Here is a 14,928-nt window from a genome sequence, read left to right as displayed (position 1 = left end):
TGCTAATGAATATCAAGGAATAACTAAAAATTCATCATCGTGTTAAGGAAGTTCGTTCTATTTTTCGTTTTCTAGTACTTGGAGTTTTTTTATTGTTGTTTTCATTCTGCTCATTTAAAAATATGATGTGGTGGTTTAATTTTATCAAATGCTTTTTTGGCATGTATCAAAGTGATCAAATAAGGTTTTTCTCCTTTAAGAAATTTACAATAATCTATATCAATAGTCTATTACTGCTGCATTTCTGGAATAAAACCTTTTTGCTGATATGTCATAATTCTTTCAACACACAATTCTGTTCAAATAGATATTTACAATGAGGGGATTGTTATTAATGATAATAATGTTTATGAAGCACTTACTCTCCACCAGGCTCTGAGATTTTCACTGTGTTCATCTTCTAATTTTCTCAACAATATAAGATAGCTCTGCATTTTACAGATGAAGAAATTGAGGCACAAAGACTCCAAATAACTTGCTTAACATCACACAACTACAGAAATGCATTCACACATTGAACTCAGCTCATTTGGACCCCTAAGCCAAAGAGTAATCAGAAAGATGTTTGGTGGCACAAAGGAGATGGCATATGAGCTGATTTTCCGGTTAATGTCACCAAACTGTCATAGCTGAAAGCATAAATTTCCAGTATAGGTAGAGGCCTGTCATTGGAAACAGATTCTCCTGTTCATAAATGAACAGGATAGACACAGACAATTTTGCCTAATTTTCCCTTATTTGGATGCCATGGAAACCATCTTCCCTCTTTAGACAACGAGGTGTGGAGGGCCCTGTGCTGTGAGCCTCCTGAACCCTGGTCAGATGGTTCTGTGATAGAGAAAGATGGTAGGGAGAGATGGATTATTCAAAGAGAAAAGGGGACACACAAATACACACACACACTAAGTAAGTATAAGATCAGAACAGAACAATTCCTAATAAATTGGAAGACCTGATAATTTTCCAAAGTTCTTTTTTTGATTGTTCATATAATTGATAAAAACAGAAAAAAAAAATTTAAAAGCTACATACTTTTTTGTCTACCCTTCCTTCCTATGTCTCTGTAGAAATTATGGAATCGAGAACCAAGAAAGAAATTCACAGCTATCTTTTTTGCTTGTGTTTTCAAATACAATAATAATTAATGTCCACTATCCTGACTTCACCTGGTTCCTAGTGGCTGTGACACAGATGCTTAGGTTGGATGTACATTGTATTGACTCATTGCCTGTTTTTCTCAAAACCAGAACCTCTACCCAGTACCACATCCTTTAATGCTCCCCACCTTTCCCTCTAGTGTATGCATTGGCCACATCTGAAAAACTATGAATCCTCAAAAATCCCCTTTATGAATTTCAACTTCCTTTCTTGTGTTTTTCCATAATCTGTTCTCCATCTGCGTAGGCAGAAAAACAGCCCTCAAGATATCTATATCCTGTTACCCAAAATCTGTTAGATTATATGACAATGGTAAATTAAGGTTATAGGTGGAATTAAGGTTAATCAACTGGTCTTAAGTAGATCTGCCTGGATTAATGAGGTTGCCTTGGAGTCATCACAAGTGATCTTAATACTGATAGGAGGAGGGAGAGGAGAGTTAACTAGAGAAATGTCAGCATAAGTATAACTTAGCCAGTGCTGCCGGCTTTGCAGATGGAGAAAAGGATCTTGATTAAAATAGTAATAATATTTTTTTTTAAATCACTTACAGAAGTTTGAGAACACAAGAAAGCTCATCCTCCCCTAGAAGCTCCAGAGGGAAAACAGTGTCTAACCTGTGAAACTGTAAGACAGTACCTCTGATTTTATTTTTAATTTTGAACCACTAAATTTGTGGTATTTTGTTACAGCAGCAATAGGAAACTCATTCATCTTGCCGTTCTAACTCCTCCAGCCTCTCACTAACCCTCCTCGGCCACTGGTTGAGTCTCAGCTGCCCTCCTCTTTGCATCCATCAAAAAATCTCCTGGTGACATTTCAGCAGTTTATCTACTTACTTCTCATATGGCCTGTCACCTGGTGAGACCCCACCCTGGGGAGGAACCCTTATTGTTGTATTCGTTCTCCATGTTCAAATGATCACAACCTTATTCTTGCCATAATAGCTCTCCCAACTTCTAATTCCTTTTGCTCCCCAATCCTGTCTTTACCCCATTACATTTTAGCAGTTGACCTTACCCCTGCTGTCGTCCCTCTCAGGGGTTTCCTCCACTTTCAGCAGCTCTGTGTGACCTCCAGTTATCTGTTCCCAGATTTCCACCTCTCAGCCTCTGTGCAGCATTTGACAGTGTAGAGAACACCTCCCTTCCCTTCCTCCCTTCACCCATGGCCTATGTGATACTGTACTCACTCTCCCATCCCAAAAATTGCTTTTCTCTTTTATTAGTTTCACTTTTTAAAAATATATATTTTACTTTAGTTGTAGATGGACACAATAACTTTCTTTTATTTATGTGTATGTGGTGCTGAGGATCGAACCCAGTTCCTCACATGTGCTAGGCCAGTGCTCTACTGCTGAGCCACAACCTAGCCCCAGTTTCACTTCTTTTTATTCACCAAATCTAAGCTTTCTTTAGATGATATTCTCAAGCCTCAGCCCTTCTCCAAAAAATGTATTCTCTTTGTAGTCATAGTATCATCCGAGACTTCACAGGTCACCACTGCAAATGATCCCTCCTGAACCTGTCTCTGTGCCCCTGCCCCAGAGGCACTTCTGGATCTCCTTCCTTTAGCCCCACTGCCCAGAGAGAAAAAGTTTCCTTTCAGTAAACTTTTATCTGACATCTTCTCAAATGCAGGAGCCAACAGCCTCATGTTCTGGACATTCCGGGCTCTCTTACAGGGTGGGAAGGGAAGTGGCAGGACACCAAGGCCCACATGGTTTGAGGTCAAGGCAGAGAGCCTGTTCCTACTCCCCACTCCAGTTCCCACCTCTAGGATGTATGCAGAAAAAGACAGGCTAGGCTGAAGGGCCTGTGTTTTGTTCCTCGAGGGTTTTCGTCAATTTTGTCACAAGTACTTCCTTATTAGAAATACTGAGGGCAAAACCAGCTTTGAGGACTTCATTTCACAGGTGGGGCCGGTGAGAGGTTTAGTTGCTTTACTCAGAATAATCCCTAAGGAGCATCTGGCCAGCTTTCCCCTCAGGCAGTAGATACTTTGACATCATTTGACTCAGAATTCCTGAAAGCAAGGGAAAGTGTCAGAATTTAGTAAGTATAAAGGGCTATGAGGAAGCTGAGGCTAGAAGTGTAGGTGTCAGGGTCACTGGGGGACAATTGTGTCCGTGTCTTCGGTCCTCACCTAACTAAAACACTGGAGTTGAAGCCCCATCTTGAAGCACAGCAAAGCAGTCGTTCCTGTGACGGTTCATGCCTCGTCCTTGGTAAGACACACAGGGTTGCCTTCATCGAGACACATAGTTGGATATCTTTATAACTCACTGCAAAAAAAAAAAAAAGCAATATAAACCTTACCTTGTGTTATAATAACATGTAGAAAATTAAATTTAATCTTTATATTTGCCAATTACTCCTGTTTTTTTCTTTTGAGCCAACTGTAAAACATAGTGTTTGGTTTGTGGCTTTGACAGGTGCATATGATTTGTCCAGTGTGACATTATTTCAGTGACAAGTATTAACCTGCAATCAAACATGTCAGGCTCATTGACTGTATTGGAAAGTTCATTCAACCATGTATGTCAAGGCTCAAGACATTCAAAAATGGATGTATCACAGTCTATACACCTCAAGGATTTCAGAATCTTAGACTCAATAGGGACATTTGTTTGTTTGTTTGTTTTGTTATTTGTAATGTTGTGTTTTTGAAATTTTTCTCTTCCTATCCACCTGTGCCAGTGGAAAGTAATTAATTTTTGTACTATTTCGAGTGCACATATTTAAGTTCATCCTGAAAAGTTCAACTAGCACACATTTTTAAAAATATTCTTTAGTTGTCAATTGGCCTTTATTTCATTTATTTATATGTGGTGCTGAGAATCGAACCCAGTGCCTCACACATGCTAGGCAAGGGCTCTACCACTGAGCCAAACCCCAACCCCCTAGCACACATTTTTATTTTGCAGCTGGGCATAGGTAAATGCTCCTGAATTGGTAGCTTGTGAGAGTGCTCCCCACTGGGACCAGAGATAGCTATATGCAGCTTATGGAAAGGCATGGACCAGGAGCTGCCGCAGATAAGAAGGAAGCCTAGCTTGGGATCTAGAAATAGGAAGCACCTACCAAAGAATATAAAAAGCTTGTTCTGACGGCAGGAGGACGTCAGGTGACAGCTGTTTATGATGTTGTGAGGACAGAGTGTGCCACAGAGAAAATGGGGATATGATGTGAAAAGGAATGAATTGGTGAACTGCGAAAGGAAGCTTTGGAAGAATTCATCTTGGAATCTTAGCCTGGGGTATCCACCTTCTGATTCTGTAGAAGGAGATAAAGGAAGAGTGTTGTTAACATTGTATTGTTTACCTGTCAGGAACAAGGCAACCCAGTTTTTTACATTTTCATAAGATTTATAAAATATTGTAATTGGGTTTTTTGAAGTGAGGCTGTGTAGAATCTTCTTTTCTAGAGATATAGAAGCCACAATCCTGAGTCCCATCTTCCTGAAGCAATTTAGATATGGCCACTTAAAAGAAGGGAGTTTTTTTTTTTTTTTTTAATTAGTCTAGAGGAATTATCAGGGTCTCTAGTTCTCTGAATGGATCTGATTTGAATGTATAAATGACTAGAACAGGATTCTTATGGCAGCATCTTTATTTTTTTTTTCTCTTGGCTTATAATTTTAAACGGTATAAAGGAGATAGTTAAAAGCCAGGTAAATCCTATGTGAATGATCTGTTCTCCAGATTCTTTGTTACCTTCAGTTCTCACCCAGTAGCCCTATATTTATTATATAGATGAAATGGTATTGTGTGTGTGTGTGTGTGTGTGTGTGTGTGTGTGTGTTTGTGGGACCTCAGATGTAGTGGCTGAGTTAATTCCACTTCTCATCACAGCTCAGGGCTGGGCTCCTTTTTACTTCTTTATTCATTTCCCCTTTATCCTCATTTCCCCTCCCTACTCCATGTCATTCTGTTATGATCAGTGTGACAGGCTTTTATTTTTACATATCCTTGAAAAATGTTTGTGGTTGTTTTACATCCATCTGTTTTAGATGTACATAAATAATACTGTTTTATACCCACCATTCTGTTTCTCTTGATGTAAACTTGCTGCTATGTATACGCCTGGCTTGTTGTTTCTAATTATTGACTGGAATCCCAGATCATAGCTATAAATTTTACTTACACTGCCCCCAGCCCTGCAGTTTCCCACTGCCTCAGAAGACATTGGGATGAAACAGATCATTATGGCACGTATAAAATGAATTGCTCGTGGAAAGGATGTGTATCTGTTGGGATAGGCTACTCGAAGGCAGACTGTGTATGCTTAATTTGCTGGAATGACTGAAACAATTTACATTCTTAGTAGCAGTTCATGTTTCTGCCAGCATAAGAATATCCAGCTTTCTGATTTTTTTCAGCCTAATAAGTAGAAAATGATACCTGGTTTTAATTTGCATTCTGCTCATATGCAAGTTGGAGCATCTTTTCTTGGTTAATTCAGTTTTACCTTCTTGCTGTCCTTAAATTTTTTATCCATGGCAAAATCTGTATGTTTTATGATATCTGGATTAATGTACTGAGATGTATTTAACCGTAACAATTAATTTAAGTCATATGCAGTTGCTAGTGGTTAACCATTTTTAAAAACAGCAAAATCTATGATCCAACTTAATGTTGTTAGATGTGTAGGTCTTTCTAAATTTTTATCTTTATAAATATTTTTAATAACCATATACTTGACATACACTGTGCTTTTTCTTTTGACTCTGTCTTTAGGATGATTTTTAAAAATTATTTATTTATTTTTTGTTCTGGGAATTGAACCACCCAAGGCACTTTGCCACTGAGCTACATTCCCAGCCCTTTTTATGTTTCATTCTGAGACAGGATCTTGCTGAGTTACTGAGGCTGGCCTCAAACTTACAACCTTACTCAGTCTCACAAGTTACTGAGATTGTAGGCATGTGTCACAATGCCCAGCTGTTGGGATATATTAAGGAAGGACTATGGGTTGAGAGAAGAAACATTTTTATAACTGTGGCTACATATTGCCAAATCACTTTCTAAAAGGACTGAACTGATTTATGCACTATTTATATAGTGATTATACTGGTTTTGCTCTAAGTTCGACATTGTTATTCATTACTATTTAGACTATTATTATTGTAAAGCATGACCTTCTTGTTTATATTTGTATTATTTAAACATATTTAATATTAATCATTTATTCAGGAGTTCCAGTGATGAATAATATGCTTCTGGAGTGTGGTCTTTTTTGCCCTTAGTCCATTTTTCTATTAGTATCATTTTTGGGGTTTTATTCAATTTAACAGTAGATTTTCATACAATGTAGATTTAGTCCATCTTCAATCCTGACAATGAAATTTTTCATTTACATATAATTTGTTCTTTAGATGACAATCAAAATAAAACACATGATAAAAAAGAGAAGAAGATGGTGGTTCAGAAGCCCCACGGCACCATGGAATACACTGTAAGTATAAACAGGGGAATATGAATGTTTCTTTTTTTTAATTCTAATTTATTGTATATGACAGCAGAATGCATTATAATTCATATTACACATATGGAGCACAATTTTTCATATCTCTGGTTGTATGGAAAATGTATTCACACCATTCATGTCTTCATACATGTTCTTAGAGTAATGATGCCCATCTCATTCAACCATCTTTCCTACCCTCTTGCCCCCTCCCTTCCTCTCCCACCCCTTTGCCCTATCTAGAGTTCATCTAACCTTCCCGTGCTCCCCCTCCCAACTCCACTATGAATCAGCCTCCTTATATCAAAGAAAACATTTGGCATTTGGTTTTTTGGAATTGGCTAACTTCTCTTAGCATTATCTTCTCTAACTCTATTCATTTACCTGCAAATGCCATGATTTTATTCTCTTTTTGCTGAGTAATATTTCATTGTGTATATATACTACATTTTTTTTATCCATTCATCTACTGAAGGGCATCTAGGTTGGTTCCACAGTTTAGCTATTGTGAATTGTGCTTCAGTATACATTGATGTGACTGTGACCCTGTAGTATGGTATTTTTAAGTCCTTTGCGTATAATCCAAGAACTGAGATAGCTGGGTCAAAAGGTGGTTCCATTCCCAGTTTTTCAAGGAATATCCATAGTGCTTTCAATATTGGCTGCACCATTTTGCAGTCCTACCAGCAATGTATGAGTGTACCTTTTTCCCCACATCCTCGCCAACACTTAGTTATTTGTCTTCATAATAGTTGCCATTCTGACTGGAGTGAGATGAAATCTTAGAGTAGTTTTGATTTGCATTTCTCTCATTGTTAGAGAGGTTGAACATTTTTTCATATATTTGTTGATTGATTGTATATCACCTTCTGAGAAGTGTCTATGAATGTTTCTTAATACTACTAGATTTACATGTTTCTCTCTGAAGATTTCTATCTTGCCCCTTAGCTATATTCTTCTTGTATACCCGTAAAATAATGAAGCTTCTTAGGACCTATTTTAGTTCATTTCTTTTCCCTCCATATTTTCTCCTTGAGCAAATTTATGTAAACCAATGATTTGGGGGTAGATGGTGGCCAGTATTGCTTAGGCTGATCTGGCTGCTAGTCAGGTGTCCCCTTCCCTCCCCATTCCAAGTTACCTACCTGAAAGTGGGTTAATGAAGACAACATTTCCCAATAGAAGAAGACTACTTTCACCCTTAAAGGCATACTTGTAGCTGTGTCCTCTGCTAGAACCACCAAACTGATGACTTGAATTATCTGTAAATATGACAATGCCTACCAAGTGTAGGTCTCTATTCTAGGCACCCTTTATGAGAGCCAAAGCATATATGCAGTTGCCCACTCAAAATACTCACTTATTCTTCCATGCTTGGTCCTTTTTCCAGAAGCAATGGCTCTATGGTGCATATATTTGTACAAGCCAGACCCTTATCCTTGATATTTTGTTCCCCTAACTCTCTCTATTTATTCCTCCCTCCTGTGGCCATCCAGCAATCTAGGCCAGATCCCTTCATTTAATTCTCTCATAGAATCACATTCTTTACATAAATTATGCCACTTTAACATTATTTCTAACTGTGATTGTTATTTTAATGTCTATTTCATGCTTTAATTCTTATATCTATGAAGTGAGACTAGACCCCTTTTTGTATGATATTCTTGGCACCTGGCAGGGTGTAGGCTCCCATATTGTTGAATCAATAGGTGAATGATGTGAGGCATGTATCCGTTACCACAGCCCCACACTTAGTGTGATGTACTCAGCTCTCACTGCACCATGAGCTCCTGGAAACCAGGAGCTGAATCTTATTAATCCAAGGCTTGGTGTGAATGGGTTACTCAGTGATAGGTCTATTTTAATTCATTATGAACTAGCACTGTTGAACATTATTACATTATTTGTCATTGAGAACATTAATTCTAAAGCCATAGTCCTTAAGACCTGTGTGTATCCAATAATTGATTCACAAGCCTATCCAAAGAACTAAGAAGTACTATTTATTAGGAGTTGCTCTATGTAGTGTATACTAAACAATAAAATAAAAGTAAAAGTCAACCTCCAAATTAGTTAACAAATATAAACAAATGATCAAATTAGTAAAGCAGATATGCATTATGTATGTTATGGAGATTAATTTTAGCAAGTTATTTTTATCCTTGTCATTGGAAATAAAAGATGACTTTATGCTAGCATTTACTGAATTGTTTATATTGATACCGAGAAGTGGATGTTCAAGCATTTTGGTTTAGTTTTAAGCATCCCTATCAGTGTCTTTGTGGTCTAATTCTATATGCACATTTAATCTTTATGTGATAGTTGCAGATAATTAAAGATTTTCTCTTTCCTTGAACTCTCTGCATACAGGATCTTTTACAGGTTTTACTCATAAAAATATGAAACAATTGTATTGATCACTTATCATGAAGCTGGTGCTATAAAGCAGATATTATGATTATCTCTATTTGATGGATTGAGAAGCAGACACAGAGTGGTCCAAAAGTTGTACAACCAGCAAATTACTGATCTAAAACTCAAATCCAGCCATCTGATTCTAGAGTCAGCATTTGCAATCTGTATCTTGTACCTGCTCTAAACCTTGAAAACCTCTGTGCTGAGTATATTAGATCAATATCCAATATTGGGAAAATATTTTTAAAACTATTTTTACTTTAGTTTTAGTAGAGATTATTATGCCCAGGGTTGATGTAGGGCATGTTGCTTAGATTTTCAGTTTTTCACACCAAAAATTAAAAACTTATTGAAAAGATTTGACACAGTTTTCAGCGTGATTTATAACTATTACCTTTTATTAGTCTGAGATGGTCCATTGTGTTGGTCCTTTTGATTCTGAGGGCAATGGAGTTTAATTTGAATTTTGCATCTTTACCTTCTTGTCAGTCCATACTCTCCTTAGACACCTCAAATTTGCCCATAATTTAAAACCCACCTGATAGATTCAGTGTTGCTTAGAGATTGCCACCCATCTTAACCCTGGGCTATCAATGGGAACTATTCAGTGACAGTCATAAAATTCACCTCCCACAAATTCATCTTGTGACTCTGGATGGGGAGGCCATTCCTGGAGACTGACATGACTGCAGAAAACCAATTTTTTTTTTGAGTGGTGCATTTTTTACTATGTTGTTTCTTGTCTTTTCACTACTCTCTCTTACAATTCCTCCTCAGTTATGAAAGGCATGAAAAGTGTACACCTGGAACATAGGTCTCAAGTTTCATAGACTGAAAGACTAACACTAATTTCGTTGACCATGGAAAATTGTCCTTTTAATGATAGTGAAAAACTCTTGGTAACTTTTCAGTGTTTCTTGCCATCTTTAGTACTCATTTATCAATAGATTGCCGTCTGTGTGTCTCAGGCACTGTGCTGAACATGGGGTCAACAGCCATTAGCAAGTTACTGGTAGTACAATGGAGAGACAAGTAAATGGACAGAAAACCACAAGAGAAAGTAGCCCCACTTCCGCTATGGGTGGATATTACATATGTGTTTTTTTTTCTTTTCTCCTTACATAAGTTGAATTTCCTACATATTAGATCTCATTATGCCAATGTAAAATTAGACGTCTATTAGTAGACAGTGAAATCTGGAGGAAAGAGAGTTCAGAAATGAATTGTACTTAAGATTGCTTTTGCATGGTTTTAGTAAGAATTGAGAATATAGTCACTGTTTATCTAGTACCTCTGGATAGAACTTTTGCTTGTTTATTTACTCATATCATGAACAGATTTAATACTGTTTATCACAGGATTTTTTTTTTTTTTTTTTTTTTGGTTTATATATTGAATCTTGTTTGTTTGGTTATTCTAGGCTGGAAGCCAGGACACCTTAAACTCCATAGCACTGAAGTTTAACATCACTCCCAATAAATTAGTGGAACTGAATAAACTTTTCACACATACTATTGTTCCAGGCCAGGTAATTACTTTCCTGTTGAGTATCACTTCAGAAATTTTGCATTTATCTTTTATTGCAATATTTAATGCTTTACTATTAGTGTCAGTCTATTATTATCAATGATAATGTACATTTCAATCTTTCATCTTCCTTAGATACAAGAATTCTGAAAACATCCTAATACTTATGAACTGTTCAGAAGCTAATACTTTGAAAATGATCGGCACACTTATCACTATCATTAATTAAGTTCATCAGGAGAAGTTCTAAATTCATGTAACTTTTTTCCCTCTTAAATATTAGATAGCTATCCTTAATTCAGAATTTCAATTTAGTGAATTTCAATTTATTCACCTTCTTTGAGGTACATTGTAGCTGTTGTTTTATTTTCAGTAAGACAACATTTTTTGTCATCTTTTTCTCAATTTGATACCATAACAAGAATGGTCAATGCAACTAAAGACAAAGACATTAGGCAGGACCATCAAAAATAAACCACACCAATTTTTCCCCAAGTTTTAGTAGTTTATTCATTAAACTGATTGAAATTGTAAATGCATGATCTTGTCACTTTAGGTTAATGCAGTAAATTTTTTATGGTGCCTTCTACATGATAAGATATCCTGGTATTTGTACTCTAAAACTACAGTCAGCCAATATATTCAAATGACTTAGTCATTGAAAGCACTTAACTAAGGTCAAGTATCCAGTCTCATTCATAGGAACCCACATTTGGGTTCCAATGCTGACTTTTTAGAGCATCTTGTATATCTTTACATCATAGTGACATTTAATTCTTTCAAGGTAAATAATATTACTTATAAGTAAAACATCATTCAGGCAATGTCCTTCAAGGACAGCACATGAAACCAGCAGACTACAATTTGGCTAGTTAGTGTTTGAGGTATTTATATTCTTATGAAAAGGAGAAATTAGTATACTGCCAGTACCAGTAACTGGAGGATGGGGAATCTATCTGCATTAAAACTTTTAAGAAATTTATAAATTTTCATCTTGAAGAAAATAGATACTAGTCTCTTCATTCTTGGGTTTATTTTGTAATCTGTGGTATTGCTACATAATGTATAGCTGACCCATAGCAGAGAATCTAGGCATGTATTTACCAGTCCAAGACCAAAGATTATAGCTCCCAGAACTTAGTAAAGTAATTTAGGGTAATTCTTTATACTATATCCATAAACAAAATAATCGATTCATACTAAATGAAGTTCCAGTAGCAAAATAATTGATTGGTACTAAATGAAGCTCCAGTAGCCAATAGGAATTCAAGGACTGTTTTAATCTGCCTATAACTGGTAAAAATATCAGAAATGGGATCCCCAAAGCTTTGTTTCCATTTGGCCTTATATTGGCAATTGAACCTAGGCAAGTCACTTCCCTTTTTGGATCTCAGTCTCCTATTCTCTGAAGTTAGGTATTGGACCACTAATCTCAGATACCATTTTTAAAAATTATTTATTTATTTTTTTTAGTTGTAGTTGGACACAATAGCTCTAATTAGTTTTTATTTTTATGTTGTGCTGAGGATCGAACCCAGTGCCTCATACATTCTAGGTGAGCACTCTACCACTGAGCTACAACCCCAGCCCTTCAAAACCCCTTTTAGTCTTTACTGTAGTGGCCAGTCCTTATAGAACTAAACAGTTATGTGCTATTAGTTGTCCTGAGTCTTATCTCATAACTTTTTTTTTTTCCTGACAAAGATAAGGAATTGAGGAAAAGTTAGAAAGATTGAGGAACTTTAACACTGTAGATGGACTTTTGCTTTCAAGGATTTTAAAATATTCTGTCTTGGTGCCTGGAGGGGTAGGCACCTCTCACCTCAGTAGATCTTATAAATCAAAACCAGTTTTATCTGTTCTGGTTACAGAAAATTTGAGACTTTCCCTTCTAAACACTAATTTGATGATCACCTTGAGATAGGAAGAAACTAGTCTAACTAGGTCAGTGACCATGACCTCAAAGGAGGTTACCTGGAACTAAAATCTTACTCTAGAATTTTTGTGGCTTTCATGACAAAAAACAGATGAGACAAACTTAAAAACAAAATCTGAGACATAAAATATTTTGCAAAATATTCTTAAGTTTATTCTGATACTTATATCAAATTTGAGGACATGTATAAAGAATGTACTTTACCAAGTAGTTTATCTTGAGAACACTCAAAATTTACCCTATGGATATTATTTTAAGATGTTTTTACATTCACAGGACACCTTGGCTGCACATACTTAAAATTTTTTTCCAGGTTAAAATGGCAGCTTTACTTTATGGTAATGGACTTTAGGACCTTGAGTCCCCATAGGCCTATGTGTTGGAGCAAACAGTTATTTTCTGGAGGCAGTAGGAAAACCTCACCTATGTCTGTGATCCAGGCCCACTTTCATGTTGAGATAGCATGTGCTCTGGGTAAGCTTCCCAGCTTTCACACAACACCTCTATATACAGTGCTGTTAGCTGTTCAGGCTAGGCCTTATCCCATTGAGAATGTGTCAGACAACAGAATCTCAATATATGTTACCTGATACTTTTCAAGCATTCAGGTGCAAAATAATAAACATTTTAGTATTAATAGAGAATTGCTTAAGAAAAATCCCATCCATTCATCCTCTAGTTTTGCTATAAAAGATAAATAAGAAATTGTATACTAAGATCACATATGTTTAGTCCTTTGTCAACCACTTTCAAGAACTCTGAACTTTGTCATTTGACATTGACCTATATATGGAAGCTGTTATAAAGAACAGCCCTCTGGTACTGGTCATTGTGTTTCCTGTTAGTGGATGAGTAGATTATTAAGTACAAATAGTTCAATGTAGAATATTCTTTTATTAATGAGACTGAATGGGAGAATACTTGTACTTCTAAAAAACTGTTTTGGGTTTTTTTTTTTTTTTTATCTTATGGAAATTGAATTCTGCTAATTCCTGATGCCTTCCTCTGCATTGATTGTATCGAAATTCACAAGCTGGTTTTATTGCCCACATATCAATGAATGTTCAGTAATTCTGAAGCATACATTTTCATAGTAATCAATCTTCATCTTACATCACCTTGATTTAAATATTCTGACCTTTATATTAATGTGTTTTTTGTTTTGGCCTCAAATTATTCTGGATTGAAGTGAGATTTGAATAACTAAAGTTAAAATGATTGGAAGAATGGGAGTCACTAAATAACAGTATTGATCTGAGATCAATTGTTACAAGATTAGCTCTGAACTCTGTTTTATAACATTGAAGGTCACCATTTTAAGATTATATTTGATATATGCTGAAAAGATGACAGGATCATAATAGCATTTCATAAACCAAACTATTTTACAGGAGGTGGGTATTTCATACTACTTGTGATATTTTAATTTTTATATAACCCAGGCACCAATGGAAGAGAAAATGTTGAGATTATGGATTACTTTGTACAGTTTATCATATAAGGACCTCACCACTTTACCACTCAGTCCTGCTTGGAGTCATCTAGCCTGGACTTGTTCCATTTCTACCTGTCACGGGTGTTCTTTTTAGAAACATGCCATGCTTCTCTCTCCTCTATTCCCTTATACTACAGGTTGAACAACCCTAATCCAAATACCAAAATCCAGAATGCTTCAAAGTCAGAAACTGTTCGAGTACATTTGAAACATTTTGGATTTCAGATTAGGGATTCCTAACAGGTAAAGTCTATACAAATATTCCAAAATCTGGGGGAAAAAAAAACAACCTGAATCAGAAACACTTGTGACCCCAAGCATTTCAAGTGAAGGATGCCCAATCTATATTAGTTCCCTTCCTGGAAGGCTTTCCCCTCCCTTCCATCTAATCCCTGCTTGTTGGAGACCTCACTTGCTTCACATGGCTTGCTTGGAAAACCTTACTCCACCCTTTTTTATCTCCTGCAGTACCTACTATATGCCTTTGGCACCGTACATATTCTTATTGCTAAGTATCATATATGGATCTGTCTAGAAGACCCCATGTTATTTATGAGTTCCATGAAAGCTACCCAGGTATTTGTCATGTACTGAGCATACTCCTGTGCAGAGTGATGTCTCTAAATACTAGCTAGAGGTTTACAAGTTTTTGGTGTTTACTCAGTTCTTTTTTCTCATTCTCAGGTCCTTTTTGTGCCAGATGCCAACTTCCCTTCTAGTACTTTAAGGCTATCATCATCTAGTCCTGGTGCTACTGTCTCTCCTTCATCATCAGATGCAGAATATGATAAACTGCCTGTATGTATATGTCATACATTGAAGTTCATTTTTATCAGAAAGAATTTTTTGTGAGTCGTAGAATCCAATGTTATTTTTCACAAGATTATATTAGCTCAGAGAATGCATCTTCTCCAAGACAGACCAGTTCACAT

At 36.3% G+C, this 14,928-nt stretch overlaps 1 protein-coding gene across 5 annotated transcripts in view; it reads left to right on the top strand.

The window, feature by feature from the left end:
- The window catches only part of Ncoa7 (nuclear receptor coactivator 7), a 144,013-nt gene that overhangs the window by 80,436 nt on the left and 48,649 nt on the right, over nucleotides 1-14,928 (top strand). For 4 of the 5 annotated variants that reach the window (XM_071613058.1, XM_071613059.1, XM_027947379.2 and 1 more), the window contains exons 4-6: nucleotides 6,535-6,614; nucleotides 10,459-10,566; nucleotides 14,681-14,794. In XM_071613058.1, the coding sequence (XP_071469159.1) occupies nucleotides 6,535-6,614; nucleotides 10,459-10,566; nucleotides 14,681-14,794 (302 nt within the window). Of the gene's footprint in view, nucleotides 1-1,711; nucleotides 1,786-6,534; nucleotides 6,615-10,458; nucleotides 10,567-14,680; nucleotides 14,795-14,928 lie in introns of all 5 variants that reach the window. The other variant, XM_071613060.1, reaches the window with a different exon arrangement.

This window comes from Marmota flaviventris, chromosome 6 (genome assembly GCF_047511675.1).
Source record: "Marmota flaviventris isolate mMarFla1 chromosome 6, mMarFla1.hap1, whole genome shotgun sequence".
NCBI lineage: Eukaryota > Metazoa > Chordata > Mammalia > Rodentia > Sciuridae > Marmota > Marmota flaviventris.
This window is presented reverse-complemented; position numbering and strand designations above follow the sequence as displayed.